This window comes from Haemaphysalis longicornis, unplaced genomic scaffold (assembly GCF_048455015.1).
Source record: "Haemaphysalis longicornis isolate Haplotype H1 unplaced genomic scaffold, Haemaphysalis longicornis Haplotype H1 scaffold_5, whole genome shotgun sequence".
Classification (NCBI taxonomy): domain Eukaryota; kingdom Metazoa; phylum Arthropoda; class Arachnida; order Ixodida; family Ixodidae; genus Haemaphysalis; species Haemaphysalis longicornis.
In genome coordinates this window covers 175,859,906-175,878,807 of record NW_027526385.1, presented here as the reverse complement: position 1 = coordinate 175,878,807, position 18,902 = coordinate 175,859,906, and the positions used below count along the sequence as shown (strand labels likewise).

The following is an 18,902-nucleotide window of genomic DNA, read 5'->3' as shown; positions in this document are numbered from 1 at the left end:
TACACATGCTAAATGCTGCACTCGAATGACATCGCTGAAATTATTTGTTGGTGTATTTGCATTGTACACTATTGCCCAAGTAACCAGGGGCTAAAGCTTTGTGAAGCTGCATTACTGAAACCTTTTTTACCCTCTCATGTGCTTGTGCATGACAAAATGAATCTGAATCGGAAGTATAAATTATGGTACTTGATTAATTAGTTTGAAAATGTTTGTCCTGCATCAATTTCGCGCTCATGAATTCTTTCACCTTTTTGAGTGCAGCTGAATCGAAGAACAGCTAAGTATACGGGAGGAAAGATCACAATTTCCGAGTTGCAGTAGCCAAAGAAAAAGTGCAGTTTTAAAAATAACGCTGTGCTCATCAGGAAAGGCAGCCAGAGCAAGATTCAAGTGGTTTTAACAAAACTCGCGGAACCAGTACATATTTGCCTTCCTTTTGGAGCGGTGAGTTCGCATAATGCAAAAAAAACACAGTTTATTTACCCATACCTTAATATTACGAACAAAGAAATGAGATCCGAAAATGACCTAGTTTGCTTAATACATTCTTTATGGTCATTTTGCGGAAAAACGAGTGAGAATTCATTGTGTTAACGTAACAGCACTTTATTCCAAATGTTCAGAATAAAATCACATGAAGAATGAACAGAAATAAGTGACTGTCGATGTAGCAGTGTTTCCAAATAAGTAATTCTTCAGGAAGTAAATCATGTGTCCAAAAGCCGCGCAGTTCAAGAAATGTTTCGTGCTGTTTAGTCACCTGAAGCAGACAAGGGAAACCAAATCATGCGTGCTCCAGTAAGTGAAACGTGCTACTGTAAGCGCATGTGATCGGTTTTCAGTTGAAGAGACTACGCTACAACCACACAAATTAAATATCATAGAAGCAAGTTTGCCTTCTATGCCTAGGCGAATAGCATTACTACCAGTCTGACAGTTTGTAAATGATGGTAAGTGCATCTCCTTGTTAGCACAAATCTAACGCTCGCCTTTTTATAGCCAAAAGTACCCTTCCAATTTTTGTGCGTGTTACAATCTGGCTTAAAACCTCTGTCGGCTTCAAAGCGCCAAGCAGTATTGCCCTAAAGACAAACTGGTCCCAAAATTATACTCAGTTTAATCCAAAACAATCCATTAACATTACGGCAGTAAATTGGCCGTACCCAGGACTCAATGGGCTTGTAACTCAGCCAGCTCTTGCACATATTTTTGCTGCTGAAATGAGAATGTCGTTTGAATCGTTGTACATCGATGAACCGAGCAGCATCAGGCACAACTGGCGTCACAGAGACATCAGTTTGCAATTTACGTAAACGTGCAAGGCTTTATTGGCCTGATAACGGACGTCGTCGAGAATATCAACTCTTCCAGCTGCAGTTCATGAATTAGCAGCGAGTGAACCAACGGCCCGTTACGTCGAAAATTATGAAGGTAAAGGCAGTTGAAGGAGCACATACCCTCGAGGTTTAAGGATAGCAGGAGGTGGATAAGCAAGTTTATGAAGCAAAAGGAATGTTTGCTGCTACTGTTGCGTGTGTCAGTTACCATGTCTTCTGCCAGATACGTGGTGTCATGTATTTTACATCTGCGCGGTAGAATCGCCGTAATTTTTTTTTTAATTTTCCTGCACAACCAAAACGGGGCGCTACAATCCAGGGCCCGTTACAATCGTTGGAATACGGTATCTGTGCTTGATATGGCTTGCGAACGAGCTCCTAGGTGGCCGTGTGGTAATAGTAAAGGATGTCCTACCAATATTCATTAAAATTTTTGAAAGTTGTTTAATTTTTATAAGAGCGTGACTTTTTCATATACGTCTAAAACATAAATAAAAAACCGAGAAAGAAAAGAAGTTGCGCGTAGCGTCGCTTTCGTAGTCTCAGGGGTGAGACAGCTGCGCATATTGCGCACTTTTGATACAAATCTGCTTTCCTGCGCCAGGCTGCTCCAAAAGCTTGAAAATTGCAAAAATTGCGCCAAACTGCTCCAAAACAGTCTGAGAACCAAGGATTTTAACGCTCCCGCCAGTTTCAGTGGGACAAAATGCTTACTGGCGGCATAATTTTCCAGCAGCCACAAGGTGATCCTGTTTGTAAAGGTTTAATTGATTGATCATTCAATAAAAAACCCGCATAAAATTGTCCGCAATATAGTTTTTTTGAAGGTCACCATGCCGGGTTGCACATGTTATATTCTGTGAGTTTTTTAAAGTTTTCCCATGGAAAACAATTGCAAAGTCCTGTAGGAAAAATACGTATGTGTACTCTGGCTACAAACTACTGGTGAAAATTGATGAAAAGACGGCAACGACATTACTGGGCGCCGCCATCTTGGTGTGGTGAATATTGGAAAACATGGCCGTCGGGCGAAGCAGTTGATCGTGGTTCAGGCAGATTTCGCCGATTTCTACTGTGGTTTTGGTTCTGGGGGTGGCTGGGCTTTCATTTAGTCATTTGATCTGTTGAGGGAAGTTGCGTGACTCGAAGAACGGGAGTTCATCAAAAACAACGTGGGGCCCGTGAATTCACCGTGTTTCGGCCTCGAGTGAGAGGCGCGGTGGGACACTGCGGTGTTATAATAAAACGCTGAGTTATTGCTGCCTTTGACAGCGAGCTTGCGAGTGGCGGAAATGGGACGATTGACACTGCAGAAGTGGCGGCGCAGGCTACATCGCCGCAAAATGTTCACGCAGTGGCCGATAGCGGTACGGGCTATTATTGCACGCTAGTAATAATGGTTTATCTATCTGAAGTGAAATTTCATGCCAAGAGGGAGGTGGCTAAACATACCAAGGTTATTCAAATTGCGATCGTAATGAATGCGCACCTTGGGAATTGAAATGGGAGGGCTGGTGAGGTGCGACGACTGTTACTTCGCTTTGCACAACTTTTGCCATGCCTCTACAATAGTGTTTAAGCCGAGTCTGGGATTACAAAAATAATAATTTCAGCATTCACATGATAATGAAAATGCCTTACGATTGCTTAGTTTTTCGATTCGATGTTGTCAACGGCACTCCATGCTATCTATGCATAGAGCCTAAGAATTTATAAATGGCTTGTAAAAAGGTAGTACAGTTCGTGCCATGTGATAATCTAGTAGAAAATACTTCATTGAAAGGCTGTTTCAGTGTTATGTACGTTCAAAACCCATTAAAAAGTGCACTAACCCGCCCCCCCCCCTTTCCCCCGAGTTGCCAAAAATTTTATTTTTAGGCTCCTAAGGTGACATAATAAATGTCATCATTCTGCTCCAAATCAAGGTTCTTCTGCTCCAAAATCGAGATTTCGCTGCTCCAGAAACTTCTCCCAAATCTGATTCTGCTGTCTCACCCCTGTAGTCTGCTACATTTCCTAGTGTCTGACATTGGCTGTCCTGAATGTGGCCTTCCTCGCCGTGATCTTTGTTTTACAATTGCTTGCCGCAATCGCACTGGCATTTTTTTGTGTCCTGTTTACTGCTAGTATATTTATTCGCAGAAGTAGTAGTCCAGTGGGCCTCAGGTAATACCTGAGCCACACTGGACTCTAGTTAGCAACTACAATTTGTGGTGAATAATTTATGTTTGTGCTCCAAATATAACAATTTTTTGCCTTCTGCAGTAATGGTCTTACATGTATTGCCACCTTTGCAGCGGTCAGAGAATTTTACCTGGAATGGTCACGGAACACCTGGAAAAGTCAAGGAATCTTAAAATATTAGTTTGCTAGACACCCTGGGTAAGCGAAAGCCGCGTTTTTATGCACAATGAGTATTAAATGGCCCATGGCGGGTAGGGCTCGCGCCTAGTGAGACGAAAACTCAATATTTCGGTTAGGAAACTATACTGTCGGTGCTTAATTCCGATACGCCCTGTCGCAAGCTTGCCTAGTAAGAATGAAAGACTTTCCAGCGGGTTATTGGTGGTACGCGACCTCAGCAATATATTTTCCCCTAGTGTATTTCACCATGACAATCTAGGCCCCCTATGTCATCATCATTATCACGACCATCACAGGCGCAATACGATTGAAGTCCGCTTCTTTTTTGCTCTCATAACGTCGTGCGTTACTCAAGTATCAGATCATCAACATTTATAAAACTACCACAGTGTTTTTACAATTATTAGCAATAGTATTTACGTTAGCATCTACTGCAACGGGAGAAGTGATTGTATGCTTTTGCCGGAGTAAAATTTGCCCGAATAATTTAGAACGATTGACACTGAGATCAATGCTTCAACGTGGCAAGATAAATACTTCTAGCCCGGAACGTTTTTGTTTGAAGCGAAAAGATGCTTGTTGCGTGTTCATTTCGAAACCTAGCCCTACATGAGAGCACTAACAAGAAATAGATGTGGTAGTGATCATACTTATATATTTCGAATCATGGCGTCCGATTAGACATAGGAGGAGGAGACGAAGAAGGAGATGGTGGCAAAACTTATTAAGCGAAAAAAAGAAAGATGGGAGCCTTAAGAGAACATAATTTTTATTGCCGCATGTGCGTTCACCTTTGCGTATATTTCAGCACACATGAGCGCACAAACGAAGAGTGAAGACGGTAGTGCATGCATTTAAAGGTTTTCAAGCACGAAGAAAAGGACGGTGTCTTCTATTTTCTTACCCCCCCCCCCCCTTTCATCACCCTTGTCTTCAGTAGAGCTTCTTCTTTGAGCCTCCAGTTCCGGTAAAACGCACGAATGGTGATATGTGCCATGGTAGGCATCTCCCAAGAACTCTTACCCAGAAGACTAGCGCAGTTATTTGAGTTATGAAAATTCTCGAGGGAGTTTTGGCGGTAGTGTCAGTTGACACAGCTATTGCTGCAATGGAGGTGGCAGTTTGAACTGCTACCCAGCAGACGTCTAGGAAAGTTGGACTGCGGTGGCTAGAGACGTTGCTATTCCTTTGTAACGTTTTCGGGCGTTGGGCGAATGAAACGAGGACCATGGTCTAACCAGTGCATTTTTTAGTGTTTGAAGTTGTTTGCTGATGGAGAGAGGTTTTGCATAGGAAAACGATTTTTGTACTTGCAATTGTCAACCGCATTCTCTAAGTTGGAAGGAAATGTAAGCGTTCTAATTTATTTATGAACAAAAGTGAGGCATTTTCTATGCTAAACGTAGCAGCTACAAACACATACACTGAGAACACACCCTGTGATAACCTGTGAAGCCATAAGGGAAGTAGCTCACTTTAGGTGGGATTCTGGGCGCGTATAGAAGCTACTGTCTACCATGAGGTTATGCTATAGCGAGCACTTTATATATGGGAAGTCTTTGTGTTCGAACTTACTTAATACAACAAACGGCAATATTATTCGTCGTTAAAAAAATCTTTATACGTCATTTATTCTCGCAAAGGCGAAACTAATCCAATATTGAAATGTTTTAAAGTGGTTCACTTGCCGTTCGGCCTGGCTGAAGGTTAAGAACCCTGCAAGTTGTGCCACTGGAGAACAATTCTGACTTTTTAAAATCGTTTTGGAAGCGTATGCTCCATTGAATCTCATTTCTTTCATACTTGGTGAGCATTATGTTGCACTTTCAAGAGAAAAGAAAAATTGAAAGGTCGTGCTACTCACAGAGATTTCCAAGAAAAAAATTGTAGAGTAACTGGCCACCTGGTATCCATGAAGCAAGAACTTCACCGGCATCCACAAAGTCGCAAAAAATCGCCTCTATGGTTTCCCCTGGGGCGTTCGTCAGAAGCTCATTGATGACGCACTAGGATTCGTAACAACAAAATACAGTCAGTCGGCGTTTAAAGTAAACGTAGTTCAATAAGATGCCACAAAAAAAGTTCGCTAAAATTTACCTTTTTTGAAAGGTTTATTTCCCCTGATGTAATTTGTCTTAAGGTAAAGTAGTTTCACTGAACTGATAATGTGAAATTCCTTAACATATATAAAGACAGCAATCAGACGTCATTCGCAAGAATTTTTCGTTAGAACGTGAGTCTGCCCACAGATTGTACTACTTCGGGTTGCCAAATATCCACAATGTTGGAAAAACCACTGATGTCTTGAAGTCCTTTTGAGGACATGAAGGCTGTTTTTGGCAAATTCTTGTAAACAATGATCGTTCCTATGATTACTATTCCTTTATATGCTGAAAAAATGCTCACTGATTTATCACACAAGTTTTCATGTAGGGTAGTTCACAAGAGTTTTCGTCACACTTTAGTTAAATATACGGATCGCACTAAAGAACAAAGAAGTTTTAAGCTGAACCTCGATTGGGATGCTAGAAGGGGCAAATTTGCCTGACCGACTTAATTTTATTATGAACACGAAGTCGCTTTGCTTTGAAGATCTAGACCAGTTTTAAGAAAATACAACTTATTTCGGCAATGCTCGCATATGTTTTGAAGAAGGTCACACATACCTTAGTAGATGCAACCAGTGACTTGACCACGGGTGTCTGAAAGTATGAAATCGTATACTACAGCTATTATCTAAGAAATAATTTTATTACAACGTTAGGTGCACTACGGCATTTTATAATGCACTCTCACCATGAGCAATTTTATCACCAATTCAACGAAGTTTCCGTGAAGGTCGGTCACCCGTCATAGAAATTGATTGATGGCCTTTCCCTAAGCATTCTTTACCCAAAGCAAACAGACGTTATAAGGGATTTCTCGAAAGCTTTCGATCGCGCACCTCACCAGAAACTACTAAAAAAACTAGGAGCAACCGCAACAAGAGGTCGGATCACTGTCTGGAGGAGACTAACTAACCGATCAAAATACGGTAAAATTAGTCAAGAAAATTTCTCAGTAGCAAAACGCGCATCTGGTGGGCCACAGGGCGGTGCTCTGGGGCGTATTTCATTTTGATATGAATTATAATTGACAAATATATTCGAGGTACCATGAGACTACTCGAAAACTAGTCTGTGAATAACCAAGATAATGCCCAGAAGATCATTTGCAGGTTAAAGCTTTTGATAATAAATTGTCGATTTGAGGTCTCATTGGCAGATGACCATTAAAGAAACAAAATGAGCCACTTTAAAAATGACTAGAAAGCAACCAATATCCAGTTTTGTACTACGCATACACAGAAATATTGATTCTCTGAGATCCAATAATGAACAGAAATATCTGCGCATAACTCTATACCATACTTTATATGAAATTCACGCGTAACCAACCTGCAATGTGGCGCCATACCCGCGCTTTTATTCTGTAAAGACAATTAGGACGGGCCATCATAAACTAAAATACTTACTGATATTGTTTTCGTAAAGCTAACTTTACAATGCGGATAGATCACCTGCTTTACTTTTACTGTCAATTTTGCAGACTTATTACAGTACAAGTGAAATGTATTGTGTTATTTATAAAAATACCAAAAAATTGTTCCGACCACCGTGCTCTTAGCAAAAGCATGAATTTAGCCTTGAAACAGTAAAAAACACGCGCAGCAGGACGTATTATAGCAAATCGGTAAAAAGCAGGTTAAAGTATACAGTTTTAAGTATATATTCAAGGTACAAAATAAACCGGAACAATACAGGCATTTAAAATTGATAAAAAATTATAAATGCCGGAGTGAGTGCTTTAATTTATTTTCTTCCCACTAGCCATAAATGAATAAAATAAATTACCTGCGGCATAACTAGAAGTTTAACGTATGAAATTGTTTTTGGCTGAAAAATCAGATGCCCGCTTCAGATGCCCTATCACTGCGAGACCCACGTAATAGACATCATCACGTTTTTTGCACTTATATACATAACTACGCATACACAAGGTAAATGTTATTTGTGGAAGCAGCGCTCTTACTTGCACAGTCCTGCATTATCTCTCATAAAATTGTGTATAGTACTATACTGTTGCGTGTTTTTGATTTTGCACTCTGTAAAAAAATTCCTGGCGGGATTGGCAATACAAACGCGTAAATGAACTTCTCTTCAGACGTTACGTCAAGAGTTAGCTATGCTCCGGCTACATGGCAAATTCATCAAGCAGGATGGTTTACCCGACAGGCTGAGGGTAACACGCCAGTTTGATGAAACAAATAGACACTTCAACTGTTTCAGCGCAAGCGTCGTCGCTATGACACGACGAAAAGCCCCGATTTGCGCGCGAAGCTAGCCGGAGCGCAGGAATGGAGAACCAGCATGAAAGATGAGAGCGAGCTCCCGTTGGTACCCAACACCCGGCCGTTTGAAGAGTTGCTCTCCGGCGGAGCGATAAAGTTCTCAGCCAGCCGTAAAGAGGAGGGCGCATCTTTCTTGATATTAGCAGCGTAGTCTACTCGTACGCATGGATGGACCTGGATAATCAGTCGATCGTGATACAGAACGACGCACCACACGTGGAACAAATTGTAATTCAGCTCAGTAAGCGTATCCAGCAGTTCTATTAGAGGTTTAGTTATCGTAATTCAAAATTAAAAAAAAAATGGGAAATATGCGTAGAATACTAATTGTTGACAGAATGACAGCTTTAAAAAAGAAATTAATAGCATGTCAAGAAATAAAAACACAGATCAAGAACATTTAAGAAAAGCTCCAAGTGTGCCCTTTCCAAAAGAAGGTGAAACGCAAAATATGAATCAAGACACCTCAGCCTAACTAAGCGTGGTGTATCCAAAGTACCTTCCAAAAAATTCCCTTCATCGTGTGCGCATAAACTTTGTTTATTCAAAGTGCGTTTATGTAAAGAAGCCACAATGTTATGCTCTGCATTTGTTCGGGTCGTTTTAATGGTGGCAGTTTGAAAGCGGGAGTGATAGACCCCTCACACGGGACATGTTTCAATCTACTAGAACAGCTGTGCATCTTCCAAATGATTGGCGCAAAGTAAGCTCAATTCAGCCTACGCAGTGACAGCCCTATATAAGGTGCGGTAGCTGGTGAGCAAGGATGCGACAGAACCGCAAGCACAGCTTGACCCCCAGGGGCCACCATCGACGCCTTCGGGACACTTGCGCTGTCTCGTCCCGAAATGCCCTAATTGCATTGCAGGAAGTTCGCACGAATACAATCCCACCTTAACAGCCTATTTTCAAGAAGCCAGCTTCAATTTTTTTACGGAAGTCGTTCAAGGTTAATTTGGTGAACTAACAGACTCTTCCGGAATGAAAAAAAATACACTAGCGATAATATTTTGGGAAGCTGGATATTTAGCGAAGGTTTTTAGCGTAGGACTTTGAGTTGGCGCAGGGCCTTAGAGAAAAGGATCACCAAATTTTAATAATGCCTAGCATTTTCTGCCGAGGACCCCCACAGCCAGGACAGCAATACATTACCACAAAAAGCCAGATTTGCGGGAAGTAACAGCTGCAAGCGTTATAATAACGTGAATGGAGATAATTTTTCAAACAGGATTAAAAAAAATAAAGAAACGGTGAACAAATAAAATTTTCCCAGAATGATCCGACAAAATGAAAAATAAGCACCTGAAACATCTAGCCCAAAAAACAATAATAAACAAAAAGTCCGCTATAAAACGTTGGAAAAGCGAAAACAAAACACGCCAAAATGGCGGAAAACCATGTAACCCCTGCTTTTCCACAAAAAATTAGATTTGCCAAAAAAACAAACACCGTAATCCTTCTAATAGCGTAAATAGTGATGATTGGCCGAACAGATTAAAAAAAACAAGTGCTAAATGTGGAAAAATAAATTTTCAAAACATGATGTGACGAAATCAAAAATATGCATCCTTTATATTTCCCCCCAAACCTAGAAATAAAAAGAAGGGCCGCAAAAGAAGGTCGGATATACGTATAAAATGGCTTAAATGGGCGAAATCTTCAGTTCCAGCTGCGTCTTCGGAAAACATCAATAATTACCGATGTAAACGCACTTCACCGCTATAATATATATATTTACACTATTGGCGAAAGGAAACAAACGAAAACTTGAAATGAATAAAATGTCCCAAAGCCTTTCGCTACTCAAAGCCGTATTGTGCTGTAAAGAACTGGCACTCCACACAAGCGGCTTAAGAATGCAACGCATTAGTACCTGAATTTCTGCAGATTATTTTTTTCTGGAGCGTTGACGAAGATCATTTTTAAGAAAGTCGAGTAGGGACACACATACACGAACAGACTTTTTTGGACTCTACTGAATTCATCTGGGACTCAAAGATGAATATACAGATAATAAGGGGTATAAGACGGGGGTCGAAACGATACTTAAGTGTTTACCCTGTGCAAAAAGAACACAGAAAAAGATGGTGCGGTAACCTACATTTTAAATACGCGGCAAGCTTATGCAGAGCGTCTCAACTGCTTGACTTGTTCGGTTTTTCATAGAAAACAACAACCTCGCGGCCTAAAAGGAGAATTCGCGTACGTATATTACTGCGCACCTTGATATAACTGTTATACTGTGTGTCTTTTTACATGCAATTTTTGGAACGTTTACGTATAGCAACTTTTTAAGGGCAGTACGAATAGGTTGGAGCGAACAGTAAAGAACTTCAGAATGAGAAGAATTTTACTGTTACGCTTTTACATGGCAGGTGCAGCTGCCAGTGTTGAGCATCGTTACAGAACACTCGGCTACCTTTAAATCTAGGCTAATCCCACTACGGACACTTTATAATCCATTAAATTCCTTTAAACAGCAAGCGTTCAAATGCTATAATTTTCTCTGTGCTTTGGAACACCTCTTTTCCTAATCTGCGCTTTTTTTCTCTCACCACCCTACCGTCAGAGTAGCATGTTGGCGAATGTACACCGGTGAACCTCTCGGCATTTTTCTCTTCGTGAAGACTCTCCCCATCTTTCTTTTGTCTCTTATGTTTCAGTAGGTATGTAACGGTGGGTCAAGGAGGATGCGAGCACTTTCATTGGACTAAACGTTTGCCATTAGTAAATGATCCAACGTTACCATGCCAAAACATTTCTGTAGTCACGGCAGAGTTAAAAATGTTCAAAAAATGAGACGCTCAATATTATATTTCTTCGCTCCATGGCAGGCAAACCTACCGACAATTACTCTAACGAACACTATACCCAGAAAGCACCACGACCTGTATGAATTATTTTGTTAAAGGTTTAACGATACGACGTTATTTGAGCTTCAATTTGTCGCCTACCTACCTAACTCATTCACTTCAACATGTAAGCAGACCTATATATTAGACAGGACCGTTATTGTTTATAGGTTTACAGTATCTTATACCCTTCAAGATTCTGTCAAGCAACCGTGTATGTAGAAGTGTGCTCGAGAAATGTGAGTGTGCTGACTAGGTGGACAATCGTGCAGCCTGTAAAGATGAATTATACCCTGCCACTTACTTGTGCAGAGAGCCTAAATTTGCGTTCAACGAAAGCTGCGTAAGTACAAGCTCTAGGAAGGGTTTGCTTGTGGAAAGGAATTGCGGTGAAATCGCACTCACCGTTACCGGCTCTCCTTGGTGGCAAGCCATCAGCGTCTGGTTGATGCACTGCAGCAGAGATAACACGAAGATGTTCGAGAGTAAAATAAGCTACTATAAGGACATTTTTTGTCAAGCGTCACTTCGGAGTACCACAAAGCTTTATTGAGATAATGGAAAGGGGAAGCGTTATGTTTTCCGCCCGTAACATAACCCAGACAATCTAGAGGTGAGCGGAAAATAAGTTATAACTATGCTTCGAGGAAGAAATCTTAAACAACTCAAGTCGCCTAACCTGCTCCGATGGCAAAAGCCTACTTCTTTACTGCTATATGGGGCTTGCATCTCTTTCTTCCTTTTTTTTTCTTGGTGTTTTGACGCAGCCAATTGCTTTGCTAGGCAGACCTGCCGCAAGTCAAAATACAGCTTCCTACATTCAAAGCTCGTGTCCACTTCCACTAGCGAAGCACACACCGGGTAATTGTAATAGTGTGGGTCCTCGAAAAGCAGCGTAAAGCTTCGTCGGAAGGTTGTACGCTCAGACCTCAAGATGACGCTCTTGAAGACTAGGGCGCACATCATCATTAATGTTGGCGTCGACTCATGTTTTGCTTCCACTCCGTGAAATCATATGCTTGCTTTAAATATTTTTACCTGCTCTATCTATCCACTGTGCACAGCTACGATGGCCACTCCATCGGTCTGAACCCACTTGTGGTTTTCACACATAAAGCAGAAACAGGATACTAGAGCTTTTTGTTGAAATGCTGCCACTTAGGCAAGCAGTGGAGCAGCTACGATCGCTTCAGCCAGGCAAGAAGCAAAGAGACATACCTGACCCCAGCTATTTGGAAACGAAAACTTGATTTCATCTTTGCAAAAACCTTCGTACGCCACATCAGTGGGAGTATCCACCAGAGGGCCGAGAAACCACTCCGCAATGTCGATCACTGAAAGAAAGATGACAAAAATACTTTTTACATTTGCCTGATCTGTAAAACCACGTAAGTTTACAGGCTCAATATTTAGGAACCTTGGCTTAATTTTTAGGCACCCCAGTGGGAACGTGTTGGCACATTTTTGTCAGGCGTATTTCATTTCAAAGGGTTGTGAAAATGACCAGTCGGCGCTTTTTTATAACTGCGTAGATTGGCAACTGAGGGCGAGAAAGAGTAGAGTTGAAAGAGGGGTGCAGGCGAAACTTATGAACATGGTTGGTATTGCTAATTTCAGTGATGCTTAATTATTTAAAATATCAATATTTGTCGTTACTGTTGGCTGTATAGGCCATTAAAGGAGTGGTGCTGAAATGTAAGACAAAAACCATCATTTTAACTTAAAGCTGCAATATATAGCTAATACATAGAAATATAAAACACAGAGTGCCAATAAGCAATATTACATTGCAACATTTAAAAAGAAACCGCCGCATCAAACAGAAAGCAGCGCTCTATTGCGTATACATCAATTATGCATCGCTAATCGTCATTCTACGACATGAATGATGCTTGCTGCATTACGGAAAAATTTACCATGCCCTCCTATGGGAAGTTGGGAAAATCCTGAAAGGTAAAGGTAGTCGAACTTTCGCTAAAGGGGCGACCAATCGATAGTCAAACCTTCAAAGACCGCAAACGCCCACGAAGAACAGAAACATGCGACGGCTTTTGGCGGGGTAAAGCTCGTTCTTCAAGGTGCGAATTTCACCAGCGAATTCGCAACTGCGGCGCCACTCGTAGAGCGGAACGATCCATTTCTGTATTTACAGTGCAGCGACAAATTGCCAAATGCCAAGCGGCGTTCACAGTAGTAGTGAGACAGTTCCAAACATTCGGCAATTGGCCACTGCAACGAGGATACATCTTTTTGACGCACGAACGGCGCCGCAGTTGCAAATTCGCTAGCGAAATTCGCATCAAAAAGACCGGGCTTAAGTAAACGCATCTACGAACGAGCTCAATGAATACCGGTACGCGGTTTATTCGATAAAGGTCTTCTATTTTACTCCTTGTTGTGATCTATCAGGCTATTGTGTTTTCTAGAACCGTTCCTTTTTCACGATTTTCGCTTTACCGTTCAGACACTATGGAAGCTCGGTTTGACGCACTGCCAGAGTGTCCAGAGATCTCATAAGAACATTTTGGTCGACCAACCGGTGTACGGGGAAATATCTTAGATTTCTGACAGAGTGTCTTCCGTCCCATTAAGAAGGATGTCGCTTTGAAAACAAGAACAAGCGGTTAATCATTTAAACCTTTTATGGTTCTAGGTAAAAGCGTTGAGGCATGTGTGCGTGCATGAATATTACTAGAATAATACTGCGGTAGCCACGTCTTAGTGTCCAGGGTATGTAGCGGAACAAGGTTTTACCAAACATTAATATTGAATAGACGTTGATAAAGCCACAACACAAATTTTATATGGGGGAACGCAGCGTTTTAAAGGAGCCATGAAGACAAAATACAAGTTGGGTTTATTAGAAAGAGTGCTTAGTCCTGATAACAATGATATCAATATCATCGCAATCTTCGAACAAATAACAGAGATATTAAAGAAAACATGTGAAGCAGTCGCGACCCCCTAGCCAATTTCCCGCAACTTTTCTATGACGTCACGGAACCTTGTTTGTGCGATTGGCGGCCGCCTAACTATCCTATCGCGACGACACATGACTGGACGTCTGTAATGGGGCCTCTACTTCCATTTGACTGTATCACTTTAATGCTAACGTGCAGTTAACGCACTGAAAATTGTTTTATTGTTGGCCCGTATGACGTCATCCTTGCTCATAACACGTGACTGTGGCGCAAACTTTGGAAGTTTTTAAATACTTCTTGGTTTTTTTTTGTTAAAAAAACATCTTTTGTGGCTTTAATGGAGCTGAGTGAGATACTGAATCCTAGTTCTTCCAAATTAAACGAAGTTGTATTTTCTCACCATGGGTCCTTTAAGAGGGGAGCTCACTTTAAATCTGTTACGGAACAAGTACGGAGGTGCACTGAGAGAATAAATCTAGCTATCCTTTTTGTACTATTTCATTTTCATGAATTAACGCTTTTTAGAATTGTGTCGTAAGATGTCTCCATAATGTTACGTGCCAGCAGGACAGACGTGAGGCGAACGGTAAGATGGGTAAAGCGATCAATATACATTATTTACATAGCGGCCATTGCAGAGCTCGCGCAGGCTGCGCCCCCACACCTTCTTCCTCGTCGTCAGCGTTATTGATGGTGGGTCATGGCGCCATACGGATTGACCGCAGCGTCCCGCGACGATATTTCAATGTGTGCTTTACGCACTGTTTAGTACTCAGTTAACTTGACAGTGGATGGAGCAAGTTTTAATTTGCAGTGTTAGAACCGTTATATGGCGAAGATATCGCGTATTTTTTATATCTGCGAACAAAGCCTCCCATAGAGCTACCCGACATTAAAGTACCAGGTGTTGTTAAGCCCACACCATTTGAAAATACTCCGCAGAGTATGTGTCCGCCATGTTTCAAATGGCTCGTGATTCCGAGGATGATCGAACAGTTGTTGAACAAACCGGAGTGCTCGTTTTTCCCACAAAAGGAGCTCGGTATTGGGTCTCGAGGGTGTCGCACGCTTTGAGCACGCCGAGAAAGCTATTCTTTTAATGATGTTTCTTAAATTACAAGATCAAATTGTCCGAGTGCAGGGTGCACATAGGATAGGGTATCCCGCATTTCTGTTCTGTGCTCGCAAAACACGCCTTGTGGCGAATCTAAAGTTACCGCGAAGTCTACGCAGAACATGGCTGTAACTGTGTGTGCCTTCTTTTAAATGCAGAGCATTTCAGTAACTCACGATGTCACCCGCGTTGATGTCTGTAGTCGTAGTCCGCACCCCTTCCACTACACTATATAAAAAAATATACTATCCGGCGCCTGGTTTCGATCCCTCAACCGTGCGGGCGGAACGCAATGTACATGGTGCTCTACCCACTGCGCCACAAAGCCGACACAGAATGGTAGGCTACGAACGCGCCTTATATCCTTGACTCATTCAATTACTGCTGACGAGCGCTCTCTCGTCAACAGTTGCCACAAGTGCAACAACATTAACGTAACGCAAACTACTTGACGTCGTGCGCCCCCGGAAATGCTCTGCATTTGATCGTGCCCCTCGCGAGGGGGATGTTTCACTGCGTCACCATGCGAACAGTTTGCCACGCTTTAGTTTCAGTTCCGTATCTCCCCGCCGCGGTCGTGGAGAGAAGGCGGCCCGCCGCGACTCTCGCCACCGTGGCACTGCGGTTGTGAATTGCGCTAGGAAAGCGAGCGTCGTCTGCTAGCGGGGAGCGGAACGCGCTCCGCTCGGCATCTCCAGTCTTCGCCACTTCTGGCTGCGCACTGCAAAAGAAATAACTTTTTGTGGATGCGCGCTGTCAACCCCAAAACATTTGGCGATGTCTTTGGCGTAATCATTGGATAACAAATATGTCGTGTGTTGAAGGCCTCAATGGTCATCCACCTTCACACAGTAGAATGACTCATCATTTATTCCAGACGGAGTCCAAATTTTCTGTCTGTGATGCAGTACATTTGATGAAGATTTCTCTCCACGAATTGTTTTTGCGAACCCTCTTTCGACAGCGCCTTTGTCAATTTGCGATAACTCCAGTCAAGATTCTGCCAGGACCTAGAGTATTGCTTGTACAATTAGACACTGAATTTCTTTATTCCGGGCGATTGTTTCAATATTCACGCATTTTTTTCAGCGGCGCCGTCCACGCTTCCTTCTGTACCCTCCAGCTAAGCGTGTCATCGAATCTGTACGTTAGCTGTCTTGCTGCAGCCTGCGTCACCGTCCATGGCGGGACGACAATATATGATAAAAGATAACACCAAAAATTTCTTTCTAAGCCATGATTCACTCTGCTATTTTTGCACAGGAATGTCACGGTTTTTACTTCCTACGCGCTGCTAGTATGTATTCTCCCTAATGAGATGGTCAGTGTCTTCGACCTACCCGCGGGAACGTGAGTTCGAATAGCAAACAGCCCTGCAGTTATTATTCGGAATTTCATTGGCCCAGTACATCCCGGTTTGAAAGGGCCAGCTTGGTGGGTAGCAAGAATACGTAATACTCGCAAAAATTGCAACCAGTTGTAAAAATATTTATCCCAAAATAAACAATGCTCCTCTTCTTGACGCAATTTTTAACGATGATGCCAGTATAGTCCAAAAATGGGAAAAATGTTCGCAATAAGGAACCGTTATTTGTGTTTCAAGGAAATCAATTCCCCTTTTGCACTGTTATTTCCTCTCTAGAAAAGTTCACCACAATTGTTGTCACTGTGCCAGTAGAATAGTTCATATTACAGACTTCCTGTACATCAACACGCTACAGGTCAAACGGAAGATAATGGGGAAAATATACTAACAGTACTTCTGGCAACTGCCGAGAGCCGGTAGTAATTTTCCCTATTGGCGGTGTTATCATCAATAGCAAATATTACTCACGATTGCCTAACATTTGCTTATTAATTAACTGGTCATTTGATTCTTCTCACTACTTCTACCTCATTTGGTATGATCCTATCCTTGATGAGCAATATTACACGCTCCGCCCATCACCATCACTCGGAATGTGCTTTAGTGTAGCGTGTACAGGTGAGTATTTACTTAAACAACAGCGCAAAAGACAAGGACTAAGAAAAAAGCACAGACAAGCGCTGGGCATGAAATGAACTGAATTGAACTGAATTGAATGAATGAAATGAACGCTGGGCATGAAATGAAGTATTTACTCTACGGAATAGAAAACTGTTTCTCCACGGCTTTATATGTATAATTTCCATATCCCCAATCATGGAATACTAGAACTGGCAAAAAACGCTTCAAAAATAAACTATCGAGAGGTAACAATGTCAGAACATACACTTCAGCAGAACTCACCTAAGGGGAGGAACTTCCTCAAGAAAATTTCAAGTATAGTACACAGAACTGTAAGACCATCCCGTAAATTGAAGTTGCTGATCACACCACGTACAGAGCACTGAAAAAAAAAGGGCGAAAAGTGCGGCGAGATTTTTGTGGGGTGCCCAATGCGGGAACGACCTAGAAATGCCTGTCTATTTGTGTGTTAACATTTGAGTTTTTTATTAGGTGAGGAAAAGGGGTACAACAGCTTGTTGTTTCCCATAAATGAAAATAAAATCACATCAAACCGGCCACCAAGTTTTTTTGACAAGTTTGATTGCGTGTAAATGAAAGTTTCTGTGGGCCCAACTGAAGGCGTGAGCTCATTATACGGGTATCATGCCCGTTTATCGACTCTTTTTCGTTGGGAAATATAAACATGGTTGATACAAGGAATTTCACACTAAAAATGACCCTTGAGGTTTCATAATGCTCCCATGTGTTGGAGCTACATGAGCCTAGATGTGTTTTTTTTTCGGTCCTCGTGTCATCAAGAAAGTTTCTCAGTTATCTGTGTGTAGTAGTTTGCAGAAGAATAAAAACATGATGCGTAGGCGTGAGTAATACCCGATACACCTACATTCCCAGGGCAACAATCTTCAGGGCGTGCACAGCATTCCCGAGTTCAGAATATTGCTAGAATTACGGCGTTTCTTTAATAACGTGAAATTCGAAATCGCTGGCGGATAAAAGTTTAGTTAAAATTGTGGAACCAACAAAAACGCGGACTTTTAAAGGCACACCACGGCAATGCTACATAGTGTGCGTAAAACAACTGCTTTTTAAATGCAGAAAATACACAGTTGTTGCAAGGGTCACTGATCTAACAACACTGCAGCTAATGAATTGAAAGCGTGCAATATTACTGCTATATATCTTCATGTTATCGAGCTTGGAAATTGCGGTTAGAATTGCCGTGTACCCCGCTGCATCCTTGAAGTGCACTTGATGACATCAGACCTGAGATCGAGCTTTTCAGCGCCATACATTATTCACAAAATAATGAGCAAAAGTAAATTAGGTACGAATTAAAAAATATTGCCGCATAACAATTTTATAAACAGAGACATCATGAGGCTGCGATGCGGATTTGAGTCACCCTTTTGCAGTTGTATGTGGCCTCGTATATTCTGCTTCCCCTAACGTTCAGCTGTATCTTGTGCCCAAACGCTGTCGGCTTCTATAGATATGAAGCATTAGGTCATAAGAACCACTCAATACAGCAAAAACAAAAGAGATCCGCCAAATACCGTTAGCATTATCTCAACATTGTTTACAAGTTGCTGTGACTTTTGGGCGGGCTTATAAACGTTAGAAGAGAAGAAAGAGAAATTGATAACATATCGCAATGTATCTCAATGTGCGAAATATGACGATTCACCTCAAAAGAAGCCTTAGAACCAGCTATTATCCAAACCCCTATCGTATTTTTGAACGTCTGTTTTCTCTTCTGCAAGAGGTATTCAGTAAGCTATAACGGATGAAGTCAATAGGAGAGCTGCCTCACCTTCTCAAAACGAAGTGGCGCACAATTTCGTCATTATAAATAATTTATGGCATATAGTGTGATAAGGGCGTTTATGATTGTTACCTCTGGACGTGGTGCTTAATGTATTCATCCAGGTGAA

At 41.8% G+C, this 18,902-nt stretch overlaps 1 protein-coding gene across 1 annotated transcript in view; it reads right to left on the bottom strand.

The window, feature by feature from the left end:
• Positions 1–625: 625 nt before the first annotated feature.
• LOC144139521 (uncharacterized) overlaps positions 626–18,902 on the bottom strand; it is a 37,830-nt gene continuing 19,553 nt past the window's right edge. Inside the window, exons 8-13 of the mRNA XM_077671836.1 lie at positions 17,251–17,350; positions 12,165–12,280; positions 11,352–11,399; positions 6,371–6,406; positions 5,569–5,710; positions 626–763 (exon numbers count right to left, since the gene is read on the bottom strand). Of these exons, the coding sequence (XP_077527962.1) occupies positions 756–763; positions 5,569–5,710; positions 6,371–6,406; positions 11,352–11,399; positions 12,165–12,280; positions 17,251–17,350 (450 nt within the window). The 3' untranslated portion in view covers positions 626–755. The remainder of the gene's footprint in view (positions 764–5,568; positions 5,711–6,370; positions 6,407–11,351; positions 11,400–12,164; positions 12,281–17,250; positions 17,351–18,902) is intronic.